The sequence below is a fragment of the Castanea sativa genome, chromosome 5 (genome assembly GCF_040712315.1).
Source record: "Castanea sativa cultivar Marrone di Chiusa Pesio chromosome 5, ASM4071231v1".
NCBI lineage: Eukaryota > Viridiplantae > Streptophyta > Magnoliopsida > Fagales > Fagaceae > Castanea > Castanea sativa.
In genome coordinates this window covers 45,552,355-45,575,776 of record NC_134017.1, presented here as the reverse complement: position 1 = coordinate 45,575,776, position 23,422 = coordinate 45,552,355, and the positions used below count along the sequence as shown (strand labels likewise).

General features: G+C 39.1%; 1 protein-coding gene across 1 annotated transcript; it reads left to right on the top strand.

Annotated features, from left to right (window-relative positions):
- The first annotated feature begins 6,345 nt into the window (after nt 1-6,345).
- LOC142635275 (uncharacterized) lies at nt 6,346-6,777 on the top strand. The gene has a single exon (XM_075809461.1). It carries the CDS (start codon nt 6,346-6,348, stop codon nt 6,775-6,777), a length of 432 nt encoding a protein of 143 aa, XP_075665576.1.
- The last annotated feature ends 16,645 nt before the right edge of the window (nt 6,778-23,422 follow it).

The following is a 23,422-nucleotide window of genomic DNA, read 5'->3' as shown; positions in this document are numbered from 1 at the left end:
CAGCCATAGCTCATATCTCTCAGAAAGGAGGGATTCAGAAAAAGTGTTAGACATGGCTCGAGATATCAAAGTCTCTAGAATAAAAAACATGATTGTGATAAGTTTTTTTTGCTCTATTAAAGCCATTTTTTAGAAATCAAAGAGGGTCTTCTAGCAATGGCTTTGGTAGATTAATAAATAGTGAGGAAGAAAGCATACATTTTCCCTATATATAGAAAGCAACCTAAATTTTAGTGTGTTGGGCAAGTTAAAGGTGATTTTAACAGTGAATTTTAGCATATCAAATAGACTATTGTAATATTGTTGACAGTAGAGGATAAGAATGAACTCCCAAGTTTTGCTGACCAATTTTCGAGCAAGACCTATCTTCTATAAATGTGGTGTTGTGGCCAATCCCATTTGAGTATTGACTAGAGATCATCTTCTTGAGTTTTTAGGTGATTTTTTAATAACTAATTTGGCTTTCAACAGTTGTAGCCAACTTTGAAAATGTGTGACCGACTTTGTTTGACCAATTAACGTTGCTATACATAGCTTTTTTTTATTTTTGTAAAATATTTTATTTGACTTGTATTTTGTAAAATGTTTTTCGAAAAAAATATATTATTTTTTTGGGAAACATTTGATTTTTAATATTATATTCAAAAAATATTTTTTTTAATATTAATTTTCAAAAAGGGTTTTCGGAAAGCAGTTTTTCAAAGAGCAAGTTCAATGGACTTTTTGGGAAAACATGTTTTAAGGAAAATATTTTTCTAATGCAATGCCATGGATTTTTGAAAATTATTTCCTAGGAAAATAATATTATAAAAAGAAATTTCATGTTTAATTTTTATTTTTAAATAGAAGTCCTATGGGTTTTTGAAAAAAAGTTTTCTAGGGAAAATTTTTATTAAAGTCAATTCCATGAAATTTTGGAAAAATATTTTTTATGGATAAATATTTTCTTCAGGGAATCTCAAAATTTTTGGAACAATTGTTGGTGCAGTCATATTTTTTAAATTTCATGTCATTCCCATTTTGGAGGAGTAAGCTTCGATTGAGTGGACCAAGCAAAGGGTAAAAATAATGTTGCCACTTAGCTTAGGTCTAGAAACCATATATATAGTGCTCTTATGTGAATGACTGATCTTACCAAAGCACGTGTTCGGAGTTAGGTATGGGGATGGGAAGGTATTGAGCACTCAATCGTACCCGACCCATGGGTCAACCTCCACTCATTGTGCACCGCATCTTAATTCCATCAAAAGGCCCTCTAATAAGTTATTCTATACACACACACACTAAACCTTGCCTAACATGCATCTAGCATCCAACACAACATAAAAAGGTAGCAACGTAAAATCACATTATTACATATCACAAGTGTCCTAACATACATCTAGGCATGGCATCCAAACACATCCAAGCATTCACCTAAGCTTGGCATCCTACCATTAATCTAAACATCTTATACTTTTCATAACCAAGGGCAACAAACATCATGTGATAGCTGTAATGACCCAGCCCAAAAAAAAAAAACAAAAAAGGAGATAAAAGTCAAATTTTTTGGACCCCCACATGGCCCACCTACCCCATTCACCACTACCACATATCACACTCCCTTATCTCCCTCTTTGGCCCGTCAAAGTAAGTGTTCCTTAAAGCTTTAGCATCAGTATGTGTAAAGTCTTGCAAAATAGAAAAAGTTCCTCATTTTACACATTTTGAGCAAAAAAACACTCATATCAGTGGGTGTAAAATTGTGCATTTATGCACAATTACTACAGTAATCGTGCATATATGCACAGTTACTGTAACTCTTCTATCTATTATTTTATGTTTTCTTTCTCTCTCTCCTCTCCCTTGCCCTACCAGACTCTCTCTCCCCCACGCTTCAATACCAAGAAGAAGATGAAGCAGCCAACCATCACAACTAACCAACCACCACCACCACCACCACAACCAACCCATTACAACATCAATTTAATCCAAACACAATCAACCCAAAATTAATGAAAATCATCACAAACCCAACTTAAAATCAACTCAAAATAAAACACAACAGAAAACCCATTTGGCAAAATACAAATCAACCCAAAACCCAAGCTTGCCGCCACCGTGAGAGAGAGAGTGTGTGAGTGTATTGAGACATGGAAGCTAGGTAGAGAGATTTTTTTTTTTTTTCCAACTTTGAAGAAAGCACTGATTTGATAGAGAAAGAGAGGGGGAGAAAGAGAAAGATTTTTTTTTAGAAATGAAAAAGAAGAAGAAGAAAGAAAGAAAGAATAGCAAAAGAAAAAGAAGAAGAAGAAGAAGAAAGAAAGAAGAAAAACGTAGAAGAAGATAGAAGGAGAAGAAGAAAGAAGCAAGTAGAAAGAAGAAGGAGAAAAAGAAAGAGAGAGAGTGTTTCAGAGAAGTGAGGTAAGGTGGCGGGGCTGGGTAAGAGAAATAATAAAAAAAAGTGTGAAAAAATATTATTTTAATAAAAGAGGGTGTATTATAGATAATCTGATGTGGGTGCTTTTGCAAATTGATCGTGTAAAATAAAAAAAGTAAGTTTTTATTGTAAAATAGAAGGAAACTTTTGAATATACTGATGCTAATGCTCTTACACTTCTTTTTATTTTGTCTCAAACACACAACACTCCTCTCTCACACTCCCTCACTCTTCCACCGGTGCATCACTCCACCACCTCCATCATCATCTTCCGGCGAGTTTTACCAAAAAAGCTTCATAAGAACCTCTTAAGCTCCTACATCTCATCTTATTTAAGGTAATAGCTCTTATATTTTGGTGGGTTTTCATATTTTTCCAGAGGTTCTTCTAAACTAATTTTTGGAAGTGATATTCATGTGTTTATGTATGTGGGTTTTGTTTTGGTGGACATATTTGGTGAATGGTTGTGGATTTTGTACAATGGTAGCCATTTGAGGGTTACTCATGGTAGATATTTGGGGGGTTTTGCTTTCTAATATGAAATAGTTGATAAATCTAATTTTTATTGTTTATTTAGAGCTAGGGTAGGATTTACATTTGGAGTTTGTAATGGTGGATATTGTTATATACGTTATTGTTTTATGGGTCTCTTGAAAATGATATGTATATATTGTGGAAGAAATTCATAAAGTGAAAGGATATCTTATGGTAAAGGAGAAGGATTTAAATGACATGATTATAAATTGGAGTTTATACCTTGTATATTAAATCATTTAGTAGCTTTGGAAGCGAATATATTACTTGTGAAGCCAAATACTTAGGCTTGCCTAGTTAATTGCTTATCTAGTGATCTCTAATTCTTAGCTAGATGCAATATCAAGCTAGATACTTATCGTGATAGGTTGCTTGACATTGTTTAAGTTCTAGCTAACCCCCTTTGGAGCTTTGGATATACGCTTTTGCGGGTTGCAAGGTAAGTGGCTTCTTAATGGGATTTTTAAAAATGAATCGTTATTGCACTAAAGTATTTTATGATTAAACCTATTTTGGAACATTATTTATGGCTTACCTAAAACGTTCTATGTGTACTATTATTGTTAATCATTTATGGAAAATGCATGAAGAATTGAAAGTGCATCATATTTAGAGGACGAGTTGATAATATATAATTATATTTATTTAGACCTCCATTCTTTTGTGGCCAATGATCAATGTAATTATTTCATAGAACTCTGACTTACTTTGGGAGTATCTTTAATGGAATTATTATGATAATTCTTGATGTTGGTATATGATATGAATTATTTGGATTGAATTGTCAAAAAGGAAAAATCTATAGGTACATTGGAGATGTTTTTCTCATGCTTTGGACCCTTTTGGATTTGGGGCTTGACAACAGCAACATCAACAAGGTAGCAAATTACAAATATGACATTAGTCAAGCACATTCACACATACAAGCATAGCATCGTGACATTCATTATTCAAAGGAAACAATTATCATATCTAAATATGCATGTTCACACTCATATGCATGACTTACCTTTAAATACCTCTCTGCATTATCATCATGTCAGCACCTATGCATCAACGCATGTTCATATCCTTATATTTAGACACGCTTGGCATCAACACAGCATAACAAGGTAGCAACGTAAAATCACATTATCACATATCACAAGTGTCCTAGCATTCACCTAAGCATGGCATCCAACCATTCATCTAAACATCTTATATTTTACATAACCAAGGGCAGCAAACATCATGCGATAGCAACATCAACAAGTTAGCAAATTACAAATATGATATTAGTCAAGCACATTCACACATACAAGCATAGCATCATGGCAATGGCATTCATTATTCGAAGGAAGCAATTATTATATCAAAATATGCATGTTCGTACTCTTATGTTTGACTTACCGTCACCTACCTCTCTACATTATCATTATGTTAGCACCTATGCATCAACGCATGTTCATATTCTTATGCTTAGACATGCTTGGCATCACTTCTCATTAAGAGAAGTCAGACTTGTCACAAGGCTTGGGAGGCACGAGTGACAAGACCATTAAATGAGTTCTTGACTTGTGTGTGCTGGAATACAGAACGTGCACCCAAAAGTCAATTTGTCAATCTGTTATTTTCTGGTCGGTTAACTAAGGACTAAATAGTAGTGGATTAGTCTAAATATCTTTTCTTTAGCTTAAAGAATGGTTCATGCGCTATGGTTTATTGCTTGATATCCAATTAGTCTATTTCCTTATTCATTAAATAGATGCTTGTTGAATTGTCATTGAACACTGAAATACTTAATGTCAACAATCTTAAATCTAGAAACTTTGACCATCGCAAATAAGCTAATTTTTTGTAGTGTATTACTTGAAATACTTATGATAACTATACTTGATAACAACCAAATGGTCAATTAAACAATTTAATGGAGAAGTAAAAATGGAAAACTAGGAGAGAAACAACTGCAAAGAATCGCTAGTCATCATCTTCAGTCAGAATGGAACCAACTTAGATTAATGGATTGACAGCAATGCCACATTTATATATATTAGGTCTTACTGGAAAGTTGGTTGCCAGCACTTGGTAATAGTTGATTCGTGTTATCCACAAAGAACAATAGCCAGCCACACCTTTCAACAACTTAAGGAAAGAGTGGTTAGCAAGCTGTCGGGTTGGAAAGAAAAGTTCTTGTCCATGGCGGGAAAGGAGGTTTTGATCAAAGCTGTTTTTCAGGCAATCACAACTCACACTATGAGTTGTTTTCTACTTCCAAAGTCCCTTTGCGATGAATTAAATAGTATGGTGGGGAAATTTTGGTGGGGGCAAAAAAATGAAGAGCGTAAAATGGCTTGGATGAGTTGGGAAAAATTATGTATGCCAAAGGCTAGTGGGGTATGGGTTTTAGAGATTTGAGATCATTTAACCTTGCCCTTTTATCAAAGCAAGTTTGGAGGTTGCAACAAGGGTCAAATTCTCTATTTTATAAGGTTTTTAAAAGCAAATGCTTCCCGAAGACTGATTTTGTGAATGCTCAGAAAGGTAGATATCCTTCATATGTCTGGCATAGTATTCTGGCAACACAGCCCCTTGTTAATCAAGAGATGCGTTGGCAAGTTGGCGACGGCAAAAGTATCCGGATTTGGAAGGATAAGCGCATTCCTACTCCATCCACCTTTCGAGTAATTTCTCCCAGGACCTTGCTGCCAATAGATCAAACCGTTGATATCCTCATTGATACAGACCGTGGCACTTGGATAGCTAATTTGGTGAGAGAGTTGTTCATAAATTTTGAGGCAGAAACCATCCTAAGCATCCCACCGAGTATTCGTATGCGTAGGGACAAAATGGTTTGGGCTGGTACACCTAATGGACAATTTACAGTGAAAAGTGCCTACTGGTTAGCTCAATCTATGTCAAGGGCTGATCATGAAGTACTTTCAGGTGCTAATGGACAGAGGAGGCTTTGGAAGACTATTTGGGGAGCTGAGGTGCCAAATAAAATTAAAAAAAAAAAAAAAATTTGTTTGGAGAGCTTGTCAGAATATCCTCCCTACAAAATCCAGTTTGTGCCGACGACAAGTGATTAATTCTGATACCTGTGAGCAATGTGACAGGTGCAGCGAGACAACTAGCCATGTATTACTTTACTGTGATTTTTCTTCAGCAGTTTGGAAGGCATGTGGATTGGTGGTGGATAGGGACTCTCTGTTTGTGGACTGTTTATGGAAGATGTGTGATGAATCGGAACTAGCAGATGTTAACCTCACTCACTTCATGGCTATTGCGTGGAATTTAAGGAAGAACAAAAATAGAATTAGACATGGAGAAGCCCCAAAAACTGTAGAAATTTTGATATCTAAAGCCACTCAAGACTGCCCCAAGCCACTCAAGATGTTAACCTCACTCACTTCATGGCTATTGTTAAAGCTTACCAAGCTCTCCAAGACTGCCCCACCTCGTCGGAAATTCTCCTCCCTCCTCAATGGACTCCCCCTGTGTCAGGCATCTTCAAAGCAAATGTGGATGGGGCTGTTTTCAAGGATCATTCCTCTGCTGGTATAGGCGTGATTCTTCAGGATGATAAGGCGATGGAAGCTGCGATGCTCTTTGCTAGAGATATGGGGATTCATGATATTGTGTTTGAGGGTGATTCTCTACAATTCAGCAATTTCTTGAAAGGCAGCTCATTAGTCCCACTTGCTGTGGCAAATGTCCTAGAAGGCATCCTTTTCCATCTTCAGTTTTTTCGAACTTTCTGTTTCTCTCACATTAGAAAGGTGGGCAACAAGCCTGCACATTTGTTAGCGCAGCACGCTAAGTTTGTTTCTGACTTTGAGGCTTAAGTTGAGGAAACCCCAGCTTCTTAGAAGCTGTTATTGCCTCTAATGCTTCTATTTGTAACTGATTATTTTATTCCCTTTTATTAATAATATGAAGCAGAGTTCTCATCAAAAAAAAAATAGCCAGCCACACATTACAGGTAGCGGTATAGCAACAGTAGTCCGATTTGATAAGTTGGCTAACTGCCAATGAATTTGCAGACATAAAAAAATGAAGAATTCATTGCCTATCACACTGGATTCAAGATTTCCACCCAACCAAGCTCTTTAAAAATTCAAAACAACAACATTCAAGTACAAAAACCTGACCAAAATTCCAATCACAATAGATTGGAGAGAACAGAGAGTCTTGTGGTCAGAGGATCACATTATCAGAAACTCAAAATTTTAGTTTCAATTCCCGCACATCTTGTTGTCCTAATAACAAGATTTCTGTTATGGTTGATTCATACTAGTGGCGGAGTTAGGATTTTAGTTCAGGGGGGTTAAAAGCCTAGAGTTTGAAATTGTAAAAACACCTAGAGATAGAAGGAAAAAAAATAGTGATGTCTTTGGAGTTTTAGTGGTATGAACATTAGGTAGTTTTATTATTATTATCTACATCTATATATATATATATATATATATATATATATATATATATATATATAACCGAAGCTCTGCTTGCTCCACAATTTTCCACGTCATCAATACTTATATAAATAATAACAAATCTTTTTATTTTCCACCAAATAGAAATTACAAACCCAACTCTTTTTTTCTTTTTTCTTTTTTACTGAAGAAGGTAGAGCCCGATTCTTATTAAAACCCAACTATAAAAGGAGCCTCTCCTTGAAAACAAAACAAAAAACAAAACAAAACAAAATAACTACAAAAGGAGCCAAAACGAAGAAATCAGCCACAACCTTCTCAAATCTCTCTCAAATGCAAAATCAGCCCTAACAAAACCCTTGAACAAACTCTCTCTATTTCAAACTCACTCCCATCTCCTTCTTCTTCTTTAACTCTCTCATTCAATGCAGCTCCCTCCTTTTCTCAGCCACAGCTCCTCTGGCTGATGTCAATTTTGATTCATGGTTATTTTGTTCTTGAGTTTTTATCATCTGGGCATTGATTATTTCTTGGCCCCCTTTCTGGACATTTGATTTTCAGGACTGACTTGAAGAGTTTGGATCCTTTTCCGTTTCTGATGTTGGACGATTTTTTAGGTATGAATAATTCCAATCTGATCTTTTTCAAGTTTCAATTTTATTTGATTGATATGGGTTAAAATTCATATTGAAATTGGTTTAAATGGAACAGAGCCTCAAAGTTATGTTTTAATTATATGTCTTCAATTAGTTTTTTTATCGATTTAGGGATTTCAACTTCTACAGGTTTTGTAAGAAAATATTGTAAATATCGATGGGTTTCATAATGGAGATAGTATCAATTTAATGGGTTTTTTTCTGTGTTTTTGAAAGGCCTAAGATAATTCATATTGATGTAGATTGTGGTTTCAGAATTTTCAGTGATATGTATGGGCTGTGTGTTGCAGATGGTTATGGTTGGTTTCAGTTTCGGGTTGCTAGAGTTTTTAATATCATTTTTTATCCGAATTTGTTTTAATTTAGGCTTATGTTTAGGCATGTGATTTTTTGAAAGAAAAATTCTTTTTGTTAATAGAGAATGTTCATAATATATGATTGTTTAAGGTCCTTAGATATTGATGATGCAAAGAAGATCAGTGGGCTGGATGCTTCGGACTTCAAAGGACTACTGGTTCTCTCTGCGGCCTGAAAAAGAAAGAAAAGTGAATCAAAGGCGACCGGGGCTGCCGGCCAAAAACACTCCGATGGCAAAGTTAGTTTTTCTCTCTATCTTATCTGAGTTCCAACTTTTTTGGAGTAAAAAATGAACATACCCTTGTTTTGTCAGAATCAGTGTTTATATAGCGCTGCCATAGACAGTTATTGAATACTGGAACCTCCCCTGGATTCGAGGAGGCAAAAGGATTAAATGTAACTGCCATAACCGTTTAGGAGTTACATTTCCATTTCACAACGGATATATGACAGTTATGCGTAGAATAAGGGATCATCATATTTTATTCGGAGATTTTCCTAAGTATGATGTCCTCGTCCTAGAATTCCTTCGTCGAGTGTGCCTGGTAATTCCAATAGCATCCTCATCCACCAATCTTTATGTGGACGAGTCCTCTTGGGATAAACCATGCGCACCCCATGGACGAGGGATGGGGCTTCGCCATCATCCTTATGACGGCCTTGCCCGTTACCCTCGTTCTGAGGATAACTCCTGGACGGCTGCTGGGGTGACGACCGTCCAGGGATGGTCAGCGTTTTCGTCCCACATCAGTTGCCCCCTCGTCCAGGAGTTATGCAACGTATCGACAGATCTTAGGACGAGTTCATCCCCCTTTATCCTTCTTTTTTTTTTTATGCGTTGCGTGTCACTCATCCATAGGGGACCAGTCATCTGTTTTTATTCCTTCGAGGCATGCGCCACGCGTCGCCTTTTAGTTGGTTCCGTCGTTGCGGTTATCGAGACTTTTCTGCCTATAAATAGTGGTTTCCCTCTCATGCCCCTTTCACTTTTTCAAATTTTCTGCTTTGACACTCTCGTCCGTCGCTTCGTCTAAGAAATATCTTCAGCGTCCTTAGTGTCCTTCGTCTAGAGCCAGGTAATCTTTTTATACTTATTTTAGCTTTCCTTTTTAAGTGTTAGAGCGTTTTCAATGGCCTCCTGCTCGTCTAGTGACAGTGTGGCCGAGGCCATAGACGAGTACCACGACGACTCTAGTTATGAAACTTCTAGTAATGTCAGTAGTAGTAGTGGTCATATAACTGAGGAATACACATTTGGTGTTCCTGGAATCCCCGTAGAAATCTTTCAAGAGAGTGTTAGGACGAGGACAGCCTCTGGGGCTGACACCTTGACGAGCTCCCCGCTGTCCTCCCCTTTGGACGAACGGGAAACCGTGTATAGTTGTGCTCTAGAGGTTCCTTCTAGGACGGACGAGAGAAGGTTAGACGCCCTTAGGACTTGGTTTCAGATTCCTGATGATCTAAACCCTAGGTTAGCTGTCCGAGGTGAATGCTGTTGCCAGCCTTGTTTTGGGATAGATGTTTATGAGGCTTATTTGTTGGGGGGGCTTAGACTTCCTTTAAATGCCTTTGCTATGGAATTACTCACTAGGCTGGGCTTGGGAGTGTGTCAGCTTAACCCCAACGCATGGAGATTAATTGTCTCCATGCAAGTCTTATGGATGGAGGTATTTGACGAGGACCGTCCTATCACCGTGGATGAGTTCTTGTACTGCTATAAACCCTCCAAGATAAATCAATCTCAAGGCTTCCATCAGTTCACAGCCAAGGGCAATGACTGTAGACTGATTAAGTCTTTGCCCTCGTCTGACAGAAACTGGAAGACGGAATTTTTCTTCGTCTCTGGTTTCTGGGCGGGGCATCCCGTTGAGGTTGGTAGAGACTCTTTTGCTCCTTATACTGGAGACATAGGGAACCTTCGTCCAGAAGGTATGTTATGCTCTTCATTTTTGTTTTCTTTTTATTATACTCTCTTTGGACGATGGTCTAACCATAACTTTCTTCCCTTTCCAGCCGTTGGACGACCTTCTTTGAGCAAGTTCCACCGAGATCGCGTCCACAGGGCCCGTCTACATTCTGAACGAGACTTTCACTCGTTAGTGACCCTTAAGCGTCTACACAAGTGGGGACTTGGCCCTGAACCGTCCGTCGAAGCCTTAGCACACGAGCTAACTACCCGTAGACGTGAGTGCTCCTTTTAAGATATGCGTTTTCCATTTTCGTTTTATTATTATTTTTTTTTTATATATATATATATATTTTTTTTATATTATTTATTTATTTATTTTTTTTTTTAGGAATGGCAACCATGAAGGGAAATAAGGGGAAGGAAGTGGTCGACGAGGCAGCTAGATCTGAACCTCAACCCCAACCTCGTCTTGTTTCTGGAGAAAAAAGGAAAAGCTTGTCTAAGCATGTGGACTTGGCTAGCTTGCCAAGTCGTCGAGGGAAGAAGGCTAAGTCTGGGTCGTCCAGACCTGAAACTGCTAGGCCTGATCCTCCTTCCCAGCCACCCGTCCTGGTTGTTGACGTAGACTCGTCCACGCCCCTTAGCGTCACTCCGTCCAAGCCTCCTGCTCTTGACTCGTCCCAGCCTCGAAGGATTTCTACCAATTTATTGGAGAATGAGGATCTGGCTTGGGAACGATTCCAAGAGGCTGTGAAAGGCGAGGACGTAGCTGCGTGCTACGAAATGTCCTTGAAACAGTTCGAACACTCTGGCGTCCACGATCTCTTCAAGGTGAGCATTTTTCCTCGTCCTGGTTCATCCATGTTTGCCCATTCTATCTTCTGATCTTTCTATTCTTCCATGTAGGCAATGTCAAAGTTCATTGCTGCGTCCAGGCAGGCCACAGAGATGGACAGGACGAGGATCCTTCTAGAGAAAAGGATAGAAGAGATCAAGAATGACTGTAGGACGTGGGTGGAGGTGGCGAACAAGGCCAAGGACGAGGCTGAGGAGTTGAAGGCTTTGGTGGGGGAGCTGAAGTTCGACGCTGCCAAGAAGGATGACCATCTGGAGCTTCTTCAAAAGGAGAATGACGAGCTGAGTCTCCTTCTTAAGAAAGCTAAAGACGAGGCAGCAGAGGAATTCAAGGCGTCCAAGGAGTTTACCGACCTGATGGACACAAACTACGTAGCAGGGTTTGAGGACTTTAGGATGGACGCTATGGACAACTTTCCTGAAGTTGACTTTAGCGTCATCAAACTCAACCTTGCCACTGCTACAAGTTCTCTTGTCCACACAGGTTCAGACGACGTCAACATTGAGAACGACGCTTCCACCAAACCAGCCCAGGACGACCCCAACGCTGATGCCCCATCCTCTTGAAGAAGATGTTTCTGTTTTTAACCGATTGTCACTGTCGCTTGGCTTTCTTTTCTTTCTTCTTTTTTTCTTTTTATTTAAAATGTATTTAAGAATTTGAAATGTTATTCAAGTACAATTTCCTCGTCTAGAGTGTTCTAGACGAGTTTATGAACAATGCCTTTTACTGCCTATTTTATAAGGGTTTTTAGACGGTGGCCGTCTACCCTTTTCAAGTTAAAGAATATCTTCTTTCTTTGTTATCATTTATGCCATTGTCTTTTAAACAATGCTCTAAGTGTTGAATGACCGTCTACAATCTTTTTATGGACGACCCACTTAGGACTGATGATGACTGCATTACTTTGGCCTGTCCTTTAGGCAATTATTATTCGCCTTCTCGAAAGTAGTTTATAATGTTTATATTTTCTCATCTTGACGAGTGCTCGTCTCTGGAATGTTATACCTTAAGGCTTACTTTTCCTTCTTAGACGAGTGGGCCTTGGCCTTTTTCCTTTTGCTTTATCCTTTTTTTTTTTTTTTTAAAAGATAAGCTTTAGACGAGCAGTCCTTGGCTTCTTTCTCTTGCCTTATCCTTTTTAAAGGTAAGCTTTGGACGAGAAGGCCTTTGCATTTTTCCCTTTGCTTTGCCCTCATTTTTTTTTAAGGAAAGCTTGGACGAGCAGGCCTTAGCATTTTTTTCTTTGCTTTATCCTCATTTAAAGGAAATCTTAGACGAGTTTGCCTTCGTCCCAAGATTTTACTTGTCCAAGGCTTTTGCCTCGTCCGTGGGTATTATCAGGGAAACTGGAATTCAAATACATAAGAAATCCAAACCATATTATTACATGAACATTGTTCACAAACTTGGCACATGCTTATAAGCTAGTGCCTTATTAAGATACTCAAGTACATAGCATCGTCTTTCATAAGCTAGTCTGTAAGTAGTGCAAAAGTTTAAGAACTAGTGCGCTTTTATTCATAACACACCATAATAGTAGTAAAAGCAAAAGTAGATATAAGCAAACACGCAAATCACAACTGTATTTTTGCCACTGACTTCCCTTGTCCCTGCTCATCACTGATAGTACCTTCGCAGATGTTCCACGTTCCAAGGATGCTTTAACTTCCTCCCGTCCAGGGCTTCCAGATAGTAGGACCCCTGCCTTTTGCAGTTGATTATCCTGTAGGGTCCTTCCCAATTGGGTCCCAGTTTTCCATGAGCTGGGTTCCTGGTCGCCAAGGAGACCCTTTTGAGGACAAGGTCCCCCACACCGAACCGTCTGGGTTTTACCATGGCATCATGCTGTCAGGCCATGAGATTTTTGTACCTTGCCGTCCTTTGCTTCGCATCCATTCTTACCTCATCAATAAGATCGAGGTCAAGGCGAAGTTGTTCTTTGTTGTCTTTTTCCTGGTACTCCATCACTCGGTGACTTGCCATGTGGACCTCCGCTGGTATGACAGCTTCACTCCCATAGGCTAGCTTAAAAGGGGTCTCTCTTGTTGGAGTTCGTGCGGTCGTCCTATTGGCCCAAAGAACACCCGGTAGCTCGTCTGGCCATATCCATTTTGCCCCCTCAAGCCAAGTCTTGATGATTTTCAGCAGGGATCGGTTTGCTACTTCTGCTTGCCCATTTGCTTGTGGATGGAAGGATGAAGAATAGTGGTTCTTGATCCCAAAATGATTGCAAAAGTCCCTGAAGGGTGCGTTGTCAAATTGACGTCCGTTGTTAGATACTAATACCCTGGGTACTCCGAACCTGCATAGGACATTTTTCCATACAAAATTTTTCACGTTCTGCTGGGTGATTGTTGCAAGAGGCTCGGCTTCTACCCACTTGGTAAAGTAATCTATTCCTACCACTAAAAACTTCATCTGTCAGACTCCTACGGGGAAAGGACCCAGGATATGCAATCCCCACTGTGCGAAGGGCCATGAGGCCGTCATTGGGGTCTAATATTCTGACGCCTGTCTAGGCACATTGCTATAACGCTGGCACTGGTCACATACCTTGACATAGGCTTTAGCATCTGCCTGCATTGTTGGCCAATAGTATCCGGCACGGACGATCTTATGGACAAGGGATCTTGCCCCTGAATGATTTCCACACGATCCTTCATGAACTTCCCTTAGATCATAGTTTGACTCGTCAGGAGCCAAGCATCTTAAGTAGGGTTGGAAAAAGCCTCGCTTGTACAACACCTCATTTATGAGGATATACTTGACCGATCTGACCCTTAACTTTCTTGCTTCATCCTTATCCTTTGGAAGCCTCCCATCTTTGAGGTAAATTATTATCGGACTCATCTAATTCTCTCCTCCTCCTATCTTCTATATGTCAGGGATGTCTATGCTTGGCATGTACTGAATATCACCGAACTCGTCTATGACCCCTGCCGAGGCGGCTTTCGCCAAGGCGTCTGCTTTCGCATTCTCCTCCTTGGGAAGTTAAATAAAACTTATGGCTGAAAATTTTCGGGCAAGGCGTTTTACTTTGTTAAGGTACTTCTTCATTCGATCTTCCTTGACATCACACATCCTATTTACTTGGTTAATGACAAGTTGAGAGTCTCCTCTGATTGTTAACGACTCCACCCCTAAGGACTTAGCCAATTCCAACCCCTTGAGTAGAGCCTCATACTCAGCCTCGTTGTTGGTAGTCGGATACTGCAGACGGGCCGCATATTCTAGCTTGTCACCCTCAGGGGATTTCAGTACAATTCCAATCCCTCCTGCATACAGTGTGGACGATCCGTCTACATTAACCACCCACGTTTCATTTCCTTCGTCCTTGTTCAGGTCGTCCTGACTGGGGGTGAATTCTGCAATGAAATCTACCAACGCTTGCGCTTTTATCGTGCTCCTTGGGAGGTACCTGACATCAAACTCGCTAAGCTCAACGGCCCACTGTACTAGCCGTCCAAATAGCCTTCCAACTTGCTCATCGCCTTTTTTATGGGATGGTCTGTTAGGACGTTGATGACGTGTGCCTGAAAATAATGTCTCAGCTTCCTGGAAGCCGTTATTAATGCGAAGGCTAGTTTCTCCATCATCGGGTATCGTCCTTCTGCCCCTCTCATCACGTGGCTTGTGTAATAGACCGGCTTCTGGACTCTCCCATCTTCTCTGACTAACGCTGAACTTACTGCGTGTGGGGATACTGCCAAGTACAAGTACAACTCTTCCCCAGGTACAGACGGACTCAACAGTGGTGCCATCATTAGATACGTCTTCAAGTCTTGGAAGGCCTTTTGACACTCGTCCGTCCATTCAAAAGCCTTCCTAAGGACTTTAAAGAATGGTAAACATTTGTCAGTAGCTTTCGATACAAACCTGTTGAGGGCGGCGACTCGTCCAGTAAGAGACTGGACTTCCTTGATATTTTTCGGTGGCTCCATGTTCAGTATCGCCTGGATTTTATCCGGATTTGCCTCAATTCCCCTGTGCGACACCATAAACCCCAAGAATTTACCCGATGAAACCCCGAAAGCACACTTGCTCGGATTTAATTTCATGTGGTACCATCGCAACGTATCAAAAGTCTCTTGAAGGTCGTCTAGATGTTTATCCTCGTCCTGGCTCTTCACCAGCATGTCGTCCACATAAACCTCCATATTTCGCCTGATTTGAGGACGGAACATATGGTTAACCAGCCTTTGGTAGGTTGCCCCTGCGTTCTTCAAACCGAAGGGCATTACCTTGTAGCAATACAAACCTTGGATCATGATGAATGAGGTCTTCTCCTGATCCGCTTCATTCATCTGAATCTGGTTATACCCTGAGAAAGCGTCCATGAAGCTAAGTAGCCTATGACCTGCCGTCGAGTCCACTAACTGGTCAATGCGCGACAATGGGTAGCTATCCTTGGGGCAAGCTTTGTTTAGATCAGTGAAGTCCACGCACATCCACCACTTGCCATTGGCTTTCTTGAGCATGACTACGTTTGCCAACCAGTCTGGGTAATGAACTTCTCGGTTGAACTTCACGGCGACCAACTTCTGCACCTCTTCCTTAATGGCATTGTCTTGCTCGGGAGCAAAAACTCTTCTCTTCTGACGCACTGGTTTCGAATAGGGACACACGTTCAGGCTATGGGTAATGACGCTCGAATCAATGCCAGGCATGTCCTCATGACTCCATGCAAAGACATCGAGGTTTTTCTTCAGAAACCGGATCAAAGCGTGCTTTGCCCCCTGTTCCATGCTCGCCCCAACTCTAGTAGACTTCTCGGGCTGGTTATCGTCCAAAGGGACGTCCTCTAATGCTTCAGTGGGCTCAGCCACGACCCTTCTTCCGTCTATACTCATCGCCTGCATGTGCTCGTCCATGGCCAGCATAGATAAGTAACATTCTTTGGCAGCCATCTGGTCTCTTCGTACTTGGCCTACTCTGTGTTCAGTTGGAAATTTGATGGACAGGTGGTAGGTAGAGGTTACCGCTTTCCAGCTATTCAAGGTTGGCCTTCCAATAATTGCATTATATGACGATGCATAATCAACAACAAGGAAATTTACCTCATTGGCTATCTGCTACGGATACGTTCCGACAACCACTGGCAACATGATGGTGCCCACAGGTTGCACCTTCATTCCTCCGAATCCTACCAACGGCGAGTTCACTGGTCGAAGCTGATCTCGTCCTAGCCTCATTTATTGAAATGCAGGGTAGTAGAGAATGTCTGCAGAGCTGCCATTGTCTATCAGTACCCTCCTGGTCGTGTAGTCAGAGATGAGTAGGGTGATGACTATCGCGTCATCATGTGGGTGGTGGATTCATCCTGCCTCCTCTTCCGTGAACGTAACAGCCTGTTGGTCTACCTCCCTCGTCCTAGGAGGTCGTCCAGACAGTTGGATGTTCTGCACCACCTTCAGGTATGTCTTCCTTGACTTGGACAACTGCGCCATCGAGGTTCCTCCTACAATTACCCTTAGTTCTCCTAGTGGGGGGCGTGATGATTCTTCCACCTTGGCCTTCATTTTCTCATCTCTCTGGTCTCGTCCAAGGAAGTTCCTCAATTTTCCCTATCTAATGAGATTTTCTATCTGCTGCTTCAAGTCAAAGCACTTGTTCGTATCTTGCCTATGGTCCCTGTGAAAATGGCAGTGCTTGCTCCTATTACGCTTGTTGGGGTCTCCCTTCATTTTGTCCGGCCACTTCAAGGATGGATCATCCTTGATCTGCATAAGAACCTGCTCGAGTGGCATAGTCAGAGGCGTGTATTATTGATTCCTCGTGGAGGAACTGGTCTTCTTACCCTCCTTATCTTTCCACTCGTCTACCCGAGCTTTCTTTGGACGAGTTCCTTGATCTGAATAACGATGGTGACCTGCTTCTGAACGTTCTACCCTTTTTCTCCTCTTGGCTATGATAGCGTCCTCAGCGTTCATAAAATTCTGGGCCGAATGTACCAGATCGGCCATGGTCTGCGGTTCCTGCTCGTAGAGCTTATGGATGAACAAGTCAGAATTGACCCTATTATGGAAAGCGGCCAGTAATAGCTTGTCATCCATCTCGTCCACCGTCAGGGCCTCCCTATTAAAACAGGTGATGAAGGATCGCAAACTCTCATTTTCCCCTTGCTCTATGGTCAGTAAGCTGGAGGAGGAACGCTTGTGACGCTGTCCTCCAATGAAATTGTTGACAAACAACTTACTCAACTCTTCAAAGGATCCCACCGAGTTTAGGGGTATCTTACCGAACCACACTCGTGCCGGTCCCTTAAGTGTGGTGGAAAAAGCTCTGCACATAATCTCGTCCGGGACTCCTTGTAGGTGCATGGTCGTCTTGAAAGTTGCAATATGATCGCAAGGGTCGCAATTTCCATCATACGAGTCTAGAGAAGGCATTTTGAACTTTGGAGGTAGGGGGTGACTGCTGATGGAAGCCGTGAAGGGGGAGTCCGTTCGGTGAACCATATCATCCACTGGGTTTGCTCGCCTTATGTTTTCCCTCATTTCATCCATGGCTTTTCTCATCTGGTCCATTTCTTTTTCCAAGTGCGGCACCCTTCTTGAAGCGGTACCCCTTGTTTGATCTTCGGACTCTACATTTTCCCCTCCTCCTTCCTGACTTGGGGCTCTTCCCTCCATGGGTCCTTGACGTTGCCTCTTGAGGTTGATCTCCCTATTCAACTCCTAGTTCTGATGTGTCAGTTCTGCCATAGCGGCAGCCATGGATTGTATATGCTGAATAGAAGGCGGTTGCATTACAGGTGCTGATCTATGATCGCGAAGAGGATTGTTGGAGGCATCCCTACTCTCCTGGTGGCCTGGGCTGGTAGCCCTTGATCTTGTTCGAACCATTCAGCCTTTTGTCTGGGATAGAATAACTCCTTCCCACAGACGGCGCCAACTGATGATGCAAAGAAGATCAGTGGGCTGGATGCTTCGGACTTCAAAGGACTACTGGTTCTCTCTGCGGCCTGAAAAAGAAAGAAAAACGAATCAAAGGCGACCGGGACTGCCGGCCAAAAACCCTCCGATGGCAAAGTTAGTTTTTCTCTCTATCTTATTTGAGTTCCAACTTTTTTGGAGTAAAAAATGAACATACCCTTGTTTTGTCAGAATCAGTGTTTATATAGCGCTGCCATAGACGGTTATTGAATACTGGAACCTCCCCTGGATTCGAGGAGGCAAAAGGATTAAATGTAACTGCCATAACCGTTTAGGAGTTACATTTTCATTTCACAACGGATATATGACAGTTATGCGTAGAATAAGGGATCATCATATTTTATTCGGAGATTTTCCTAAGTATGATGTCCTCGTCCTAGAATTCCTTCGTCGAGTGTGCCTGGTAATTCCAATAGCATCCTCATCCACCAATCTTTATGTGGACGAGTCCTCTTGGGATAAACCGTGCGCACTCCATGGACGAGGGATGGAGCTTCGCCATCATCCTCAGGACGGCCTTGCCCGTTACCCTCGTTCTGAGGATAACTCCTGGACGGCTGCTGAGGTGATGACCGTCCAGGGATGGTCAGCGTTTTCGTCCCACATCAGATATTGTCAAGAACTTTTTTTTTCTTTTTTGTTTCTCTAAAACTACACAGTAAATTAAAACATGCATTTCTCTTTACAAAAGCAGTCCTATGGACAGTGAGATTGACATGCCTTTCCATTTGATTTTTTAATTTGATTGTGATTATCAATTTTTCATATACTTACTAATATATTTATTGTTTCTATGTCTTATTGTGGTACAAATCGAATACTTTAGTGGGGGTTTTCAAACTTGGGCTTCTTCCTAGTTAAGTGATGGTATTATGATTTCTTTTGATTACATTTTTGTTTATGGTATCTTAATTTCTAATGTTTTTTCCACTTTGCAATTTTTATTTCATGTTAAATTATGCTTGATATAACTTTTGATTTTAGTTCAAATATCACATTAGCTACTGAGCATGTGAATCTGTTTCCAACTACTAAAGCTTAGAATGACCTGTTTTTTATGTTGTCTTCCAGATCTTGCACATTTGTTTGCTGCCTCCTAAAGATTGCAATCTCTGTAGTTCTGTACCTCTATAATCATAATGCACCTGGAAATAAAAAATTCGCTGTAGTTTGTCAAATATTTTTTCGAAATGTTAGAAGCTCTTTTTTAGTTAAAATTCTTCCTATATATATATGATAGTACAAAACTGATCTCTAATCTAAATGATTGACTAAAAATTTTGGGTTTAATTTACAGTTAGTTGAGAAGGATCCAGAAGTAGCTATAGTTTTGACAGACATACATTGATCCATGTCTAGGTGGTCATTTACTACACTATTATTGATCTTCGTTATTCTATTTTTTACAAATTATTTTAATTAAAAAAACTATAAAAAAATACTTATTTTACAGGTTCTACTTTCATTTTTGGATAAAGAGCTACATACTTAACTGCATTGACGATCAAGGTTTGTTAACAATTTCTGTAAAAAAAAAATTTTTAAAAATTCTTGTTGCATAAAAGTTATATATAAATAGTCAATATAAAACCATTAATCAGATCATTTACTGCTTTGCTACTAATACATGTATTGCACTATTTGTCTGATGTAGATAGTTTTGTTTATGGAATCTATATTTGTTCATTATTCTGTTTAGTTGCTAAATAAAAGAAACAAAAAAAAATGAATCTTTTGTTTTTAGACTATTTTCATTTTAAAACTTTTTAAAAAGTATATTCAACTTAGCTGAGTTGTTATACAAAATAAAAGAAATATTTCTTTTAAACGGTTGGAACATATTGTTTATTGCGATTGTTATACTCATTATAATTGTTTTTAGTTGTTTTTCCAATAATTCATTGTGAGAAGGTAAAATAATTCCTTTAAATGGTTGGAAGGTAAAATATTTGTTTTCAATCATACAACCTACCCTTGAATATTTTGAATCTATAAATATTCGACTCTTGGCTTCAACGCAAACTTTTCTCATAAAGAATACTACTTTTGTTAGTGGGAAAGAAAGGAAAAACAGCTACCGTACATCATCTGTAAAGGAAAAAACAAACAGCTCAACAACCCAATCTGTTCTGTGTTAGACAACACCTTTAAGATAATATACCTGACTGTTTTGTTCTTATTACGGAATCTGAATCTAAATTCCCAAATTTTTGAATGTTTACATAAATTTATGATCTTTTTCACTCATTTTTATTGTGTCCATGCTTTAATTTAAAAGATATTGCATTAAACGACGTCGTTGGGTTTTTTTGGCATTTTAAAAGGTGCAGGAGTGGTGGAGAAAGTAGAGTTAGAGGTGGAGATAAAGGAATATAAGTATGAGGAATTAGTTAAAAGCCCTTGAAAACTTTAAAAACAGGTATTATATCTTTCTATTCTTTTTGTTTGTTTATCTAATTCTTTGACTGGATTAAAAAGAATTAGATTCCCATAGGTGTATAAAATTTGTTAACCCACAAACTTTAGTAGTTTTGGAAATCCTTAAACATTTTTGGCAATCATAAATAAATAGTTAAGTTCTTTCTCAATCTAAAATTTTAATCTATTTAGATTTTTATAATTTTGGGTGCTTATTGACGGCTGATATACGTGCGGATTTGTTTGGCCTGTTATCCTCTCATTCTGTAACTCCCTTGATATCCTTGCTCCAGGAGGTATAAAACAATGCAAGAAAGCTCGGTGAGCTAAAACTTTTAGAGTTATTTCCTTTCCAATCGAGTCTAAAATCTTAACAATTTATGCTAGGTTTGTATATTCTGCTTCCAACAATCTCCCTTTATGTTCTTGATATTTGGTTCTTCACTTTGTGAATTTTAATTATTTTTATTTTGCTTCATTCATCTCTCTTCAAATATTATGATTATTTGTTGGTGATATTTCTGCATTATGGTGTTTTCAAAACAAGGCTGCTTTTGAATCAATTTGTATCTATGCTAATGGTGTATATATTGAGAATTTTAATAATAAAGGCATGGAAGATTTTGATAAAATCATGAATCTAAACTTTTGTTGAGGGCTACAAAAGTAGAAAATGAAAATTCTAGAATTCTGCTTTTTGTCTGCACAATTTTGCAAGGCAGGAAGCTTATGATGGGGGAGCTTTAGTTGTAGAGCAGAGAGAAGAATAATGCAATCCACGAGAGACTCTTTGTGATACTGTGTAAAGTCAACAACAATATGCTTGCACCTGTTTTCTCATATTTAATATGATAACTTAAACAAGTATTATGAAGAAGGTCATTTTTATTGATAAAATATAGTTAGTGAAGCTGTCCCCAGCAATTTAATAAGATTTTGTTGTTGATTTACAAAACTCTTTGAATATTACGATCATTAGTTATTAGTGCATGCCATATATTTTACTTTCTGTTAGTGTTTCTTTTAAATGTGATATGTAATCTTTTGATTTCAAATTTTACCCTTTTTGTTGTGAAGGTGCAATAACTAGTGATAGAAAATCATATTATTTTTCATCTACTCAAATTGTAAATCACAACAACAAAAAGTATGTAAGCTTCTGCGTAGAATGAACATTGTAAATTGCTTCAAATGAGCAATAATTTGCTTTATTGGCAGATTAAGAAATATTTGACAAGGTATATATATATATATATGTAACACGCACACACTCCTACGTTGGTTGACTAGCTCAAATCCAAATGAAATTTGTATATTCCTTTTTGTGTGAGTTATTCCTTAAAATCCAAAGCGAAAAGGTTCATTTAAGTTGACTAAATTTCTCTCAACCCGATAAAAAATGCATTTAATTTGATTTAAAAAAATATTTAGCATTTCTAAGAACTTTCCCATGTATCGCACGGGTTAGCGACTAGTTATTATTATTATTATTATTATTATTATTATTATTATTATTATTATGGGTAAAATAAGGGATCCACTAATTAGAATAGTGAGAGATATGAACAAATTTCAATAATTCTAGAGTCACAAAAATTTTCATAATTGTTAAGTGGTTAATTGTTAACTAGTAAATAAATAAGAATGTCAAAGATGAGTCCAAATAAAAATAAGTAAGTAATTTATTAACTTAATTATTGTGAAAATTATTGTGTTTCTTACTATGTAAATAAATTAAATAAAAAATAAAAGGCAAACTTGTTGTGAAAGTGAAAATTTGAGACAAGCCAAAAAGTTAGAAGTTCTTTTGACTTTGATGTGTCCGGATCAAAAATAAAAAATATAAAAATACTTTGATGTGATAGGGAACTTCTTGCTGCCTTTATTACGGTGGCAGGTTCTTTTATTTTCTTTTGTCTTTTTCAGTAAGAATGTGTCATTTTTTTTTATTCCTTTTACTAAGTGCTGTTTAGTTCCTTTTTTTTTATGTTCTAGGACTTGGAAGGCTATGATAATAGGGGGTGAAGTATTCAAGAAGGGGAGTAGGTGGATTCCGGGGAGAAATAGCAACTTGAGTATTTGGCATGATAACTAGGTCCCCAATGGTTCCTTAAGAACACTTATTCATGGCCGTCTCACGGTTGAAGATGAATCTCTTCGGGTTAAGGATGTTTTCGGTCCGCTAGGGTAGGATTGGTCTAGGATTTCCATTGAGTTACCAAGGCAGGTCCTTTTGGATATTAACTCCATTCCATGTTCTATTAGAGCTGACCAAGAAGGAGATAGGTTGTTCTGGGCAGGAACTAAGAAAGGGGATTTTGATTTGAAATATGCTTACTCTATAGCCACGAGTAGTGTCGTGGAGGGGAGTTCTCTGGAAGTTGGGTGTGGAATTAGACATTTTGCCTTGAATAAAAACTTTTATATGGCAATGTTTGCATAATAGTATCGAAATGGGAGAGTCCCTTGTTAGAAGGTGTATTAAGGACTCAGCTATCTGCCCTTTATGCCAAAGGGAACCTGAATCCATACTGCATAGATTTAGAGACTATGAGATAGCTAAACTAACATGGGGGCAGATGGGAATCCATGAATACAGCACTTCTATGAGGGTAACCTGAGTTCTTGGCTTGAGAAAAACTACAAGTTCAATGGGAATATAGTAAGCCACCAACCCCCATGTAGTATTGTTTTTCCTATGCTATTTGGCTAATGTGGAAGCACAGAAATGGTGTGGTTTTTAAGAACCAACATGTTCAGTCTTCTATCCATAAGGATGCGTTGTTTCAGGCTATGGAGTTTTAGCATTGTGAGTTGTCTCTGAAAGTTATCGGTAGCAGAAAGGTGGTGCGTGTCAGGTGGTAGAAGCCCCAAGCTAGATGGTACTATCTTAACACTGATGGCACTACATCAGCTAGCTCTG

What these genes read in the sequence shown, in the direction of transcription:
- LOC142635275 (XM_075809461.1), top strand. Translation starts at nt 6,346, where the DNA reads ATGGCTATTGTTAAAGCTTACCAAGCTCTCCAAGACTGCCCCACCTCG.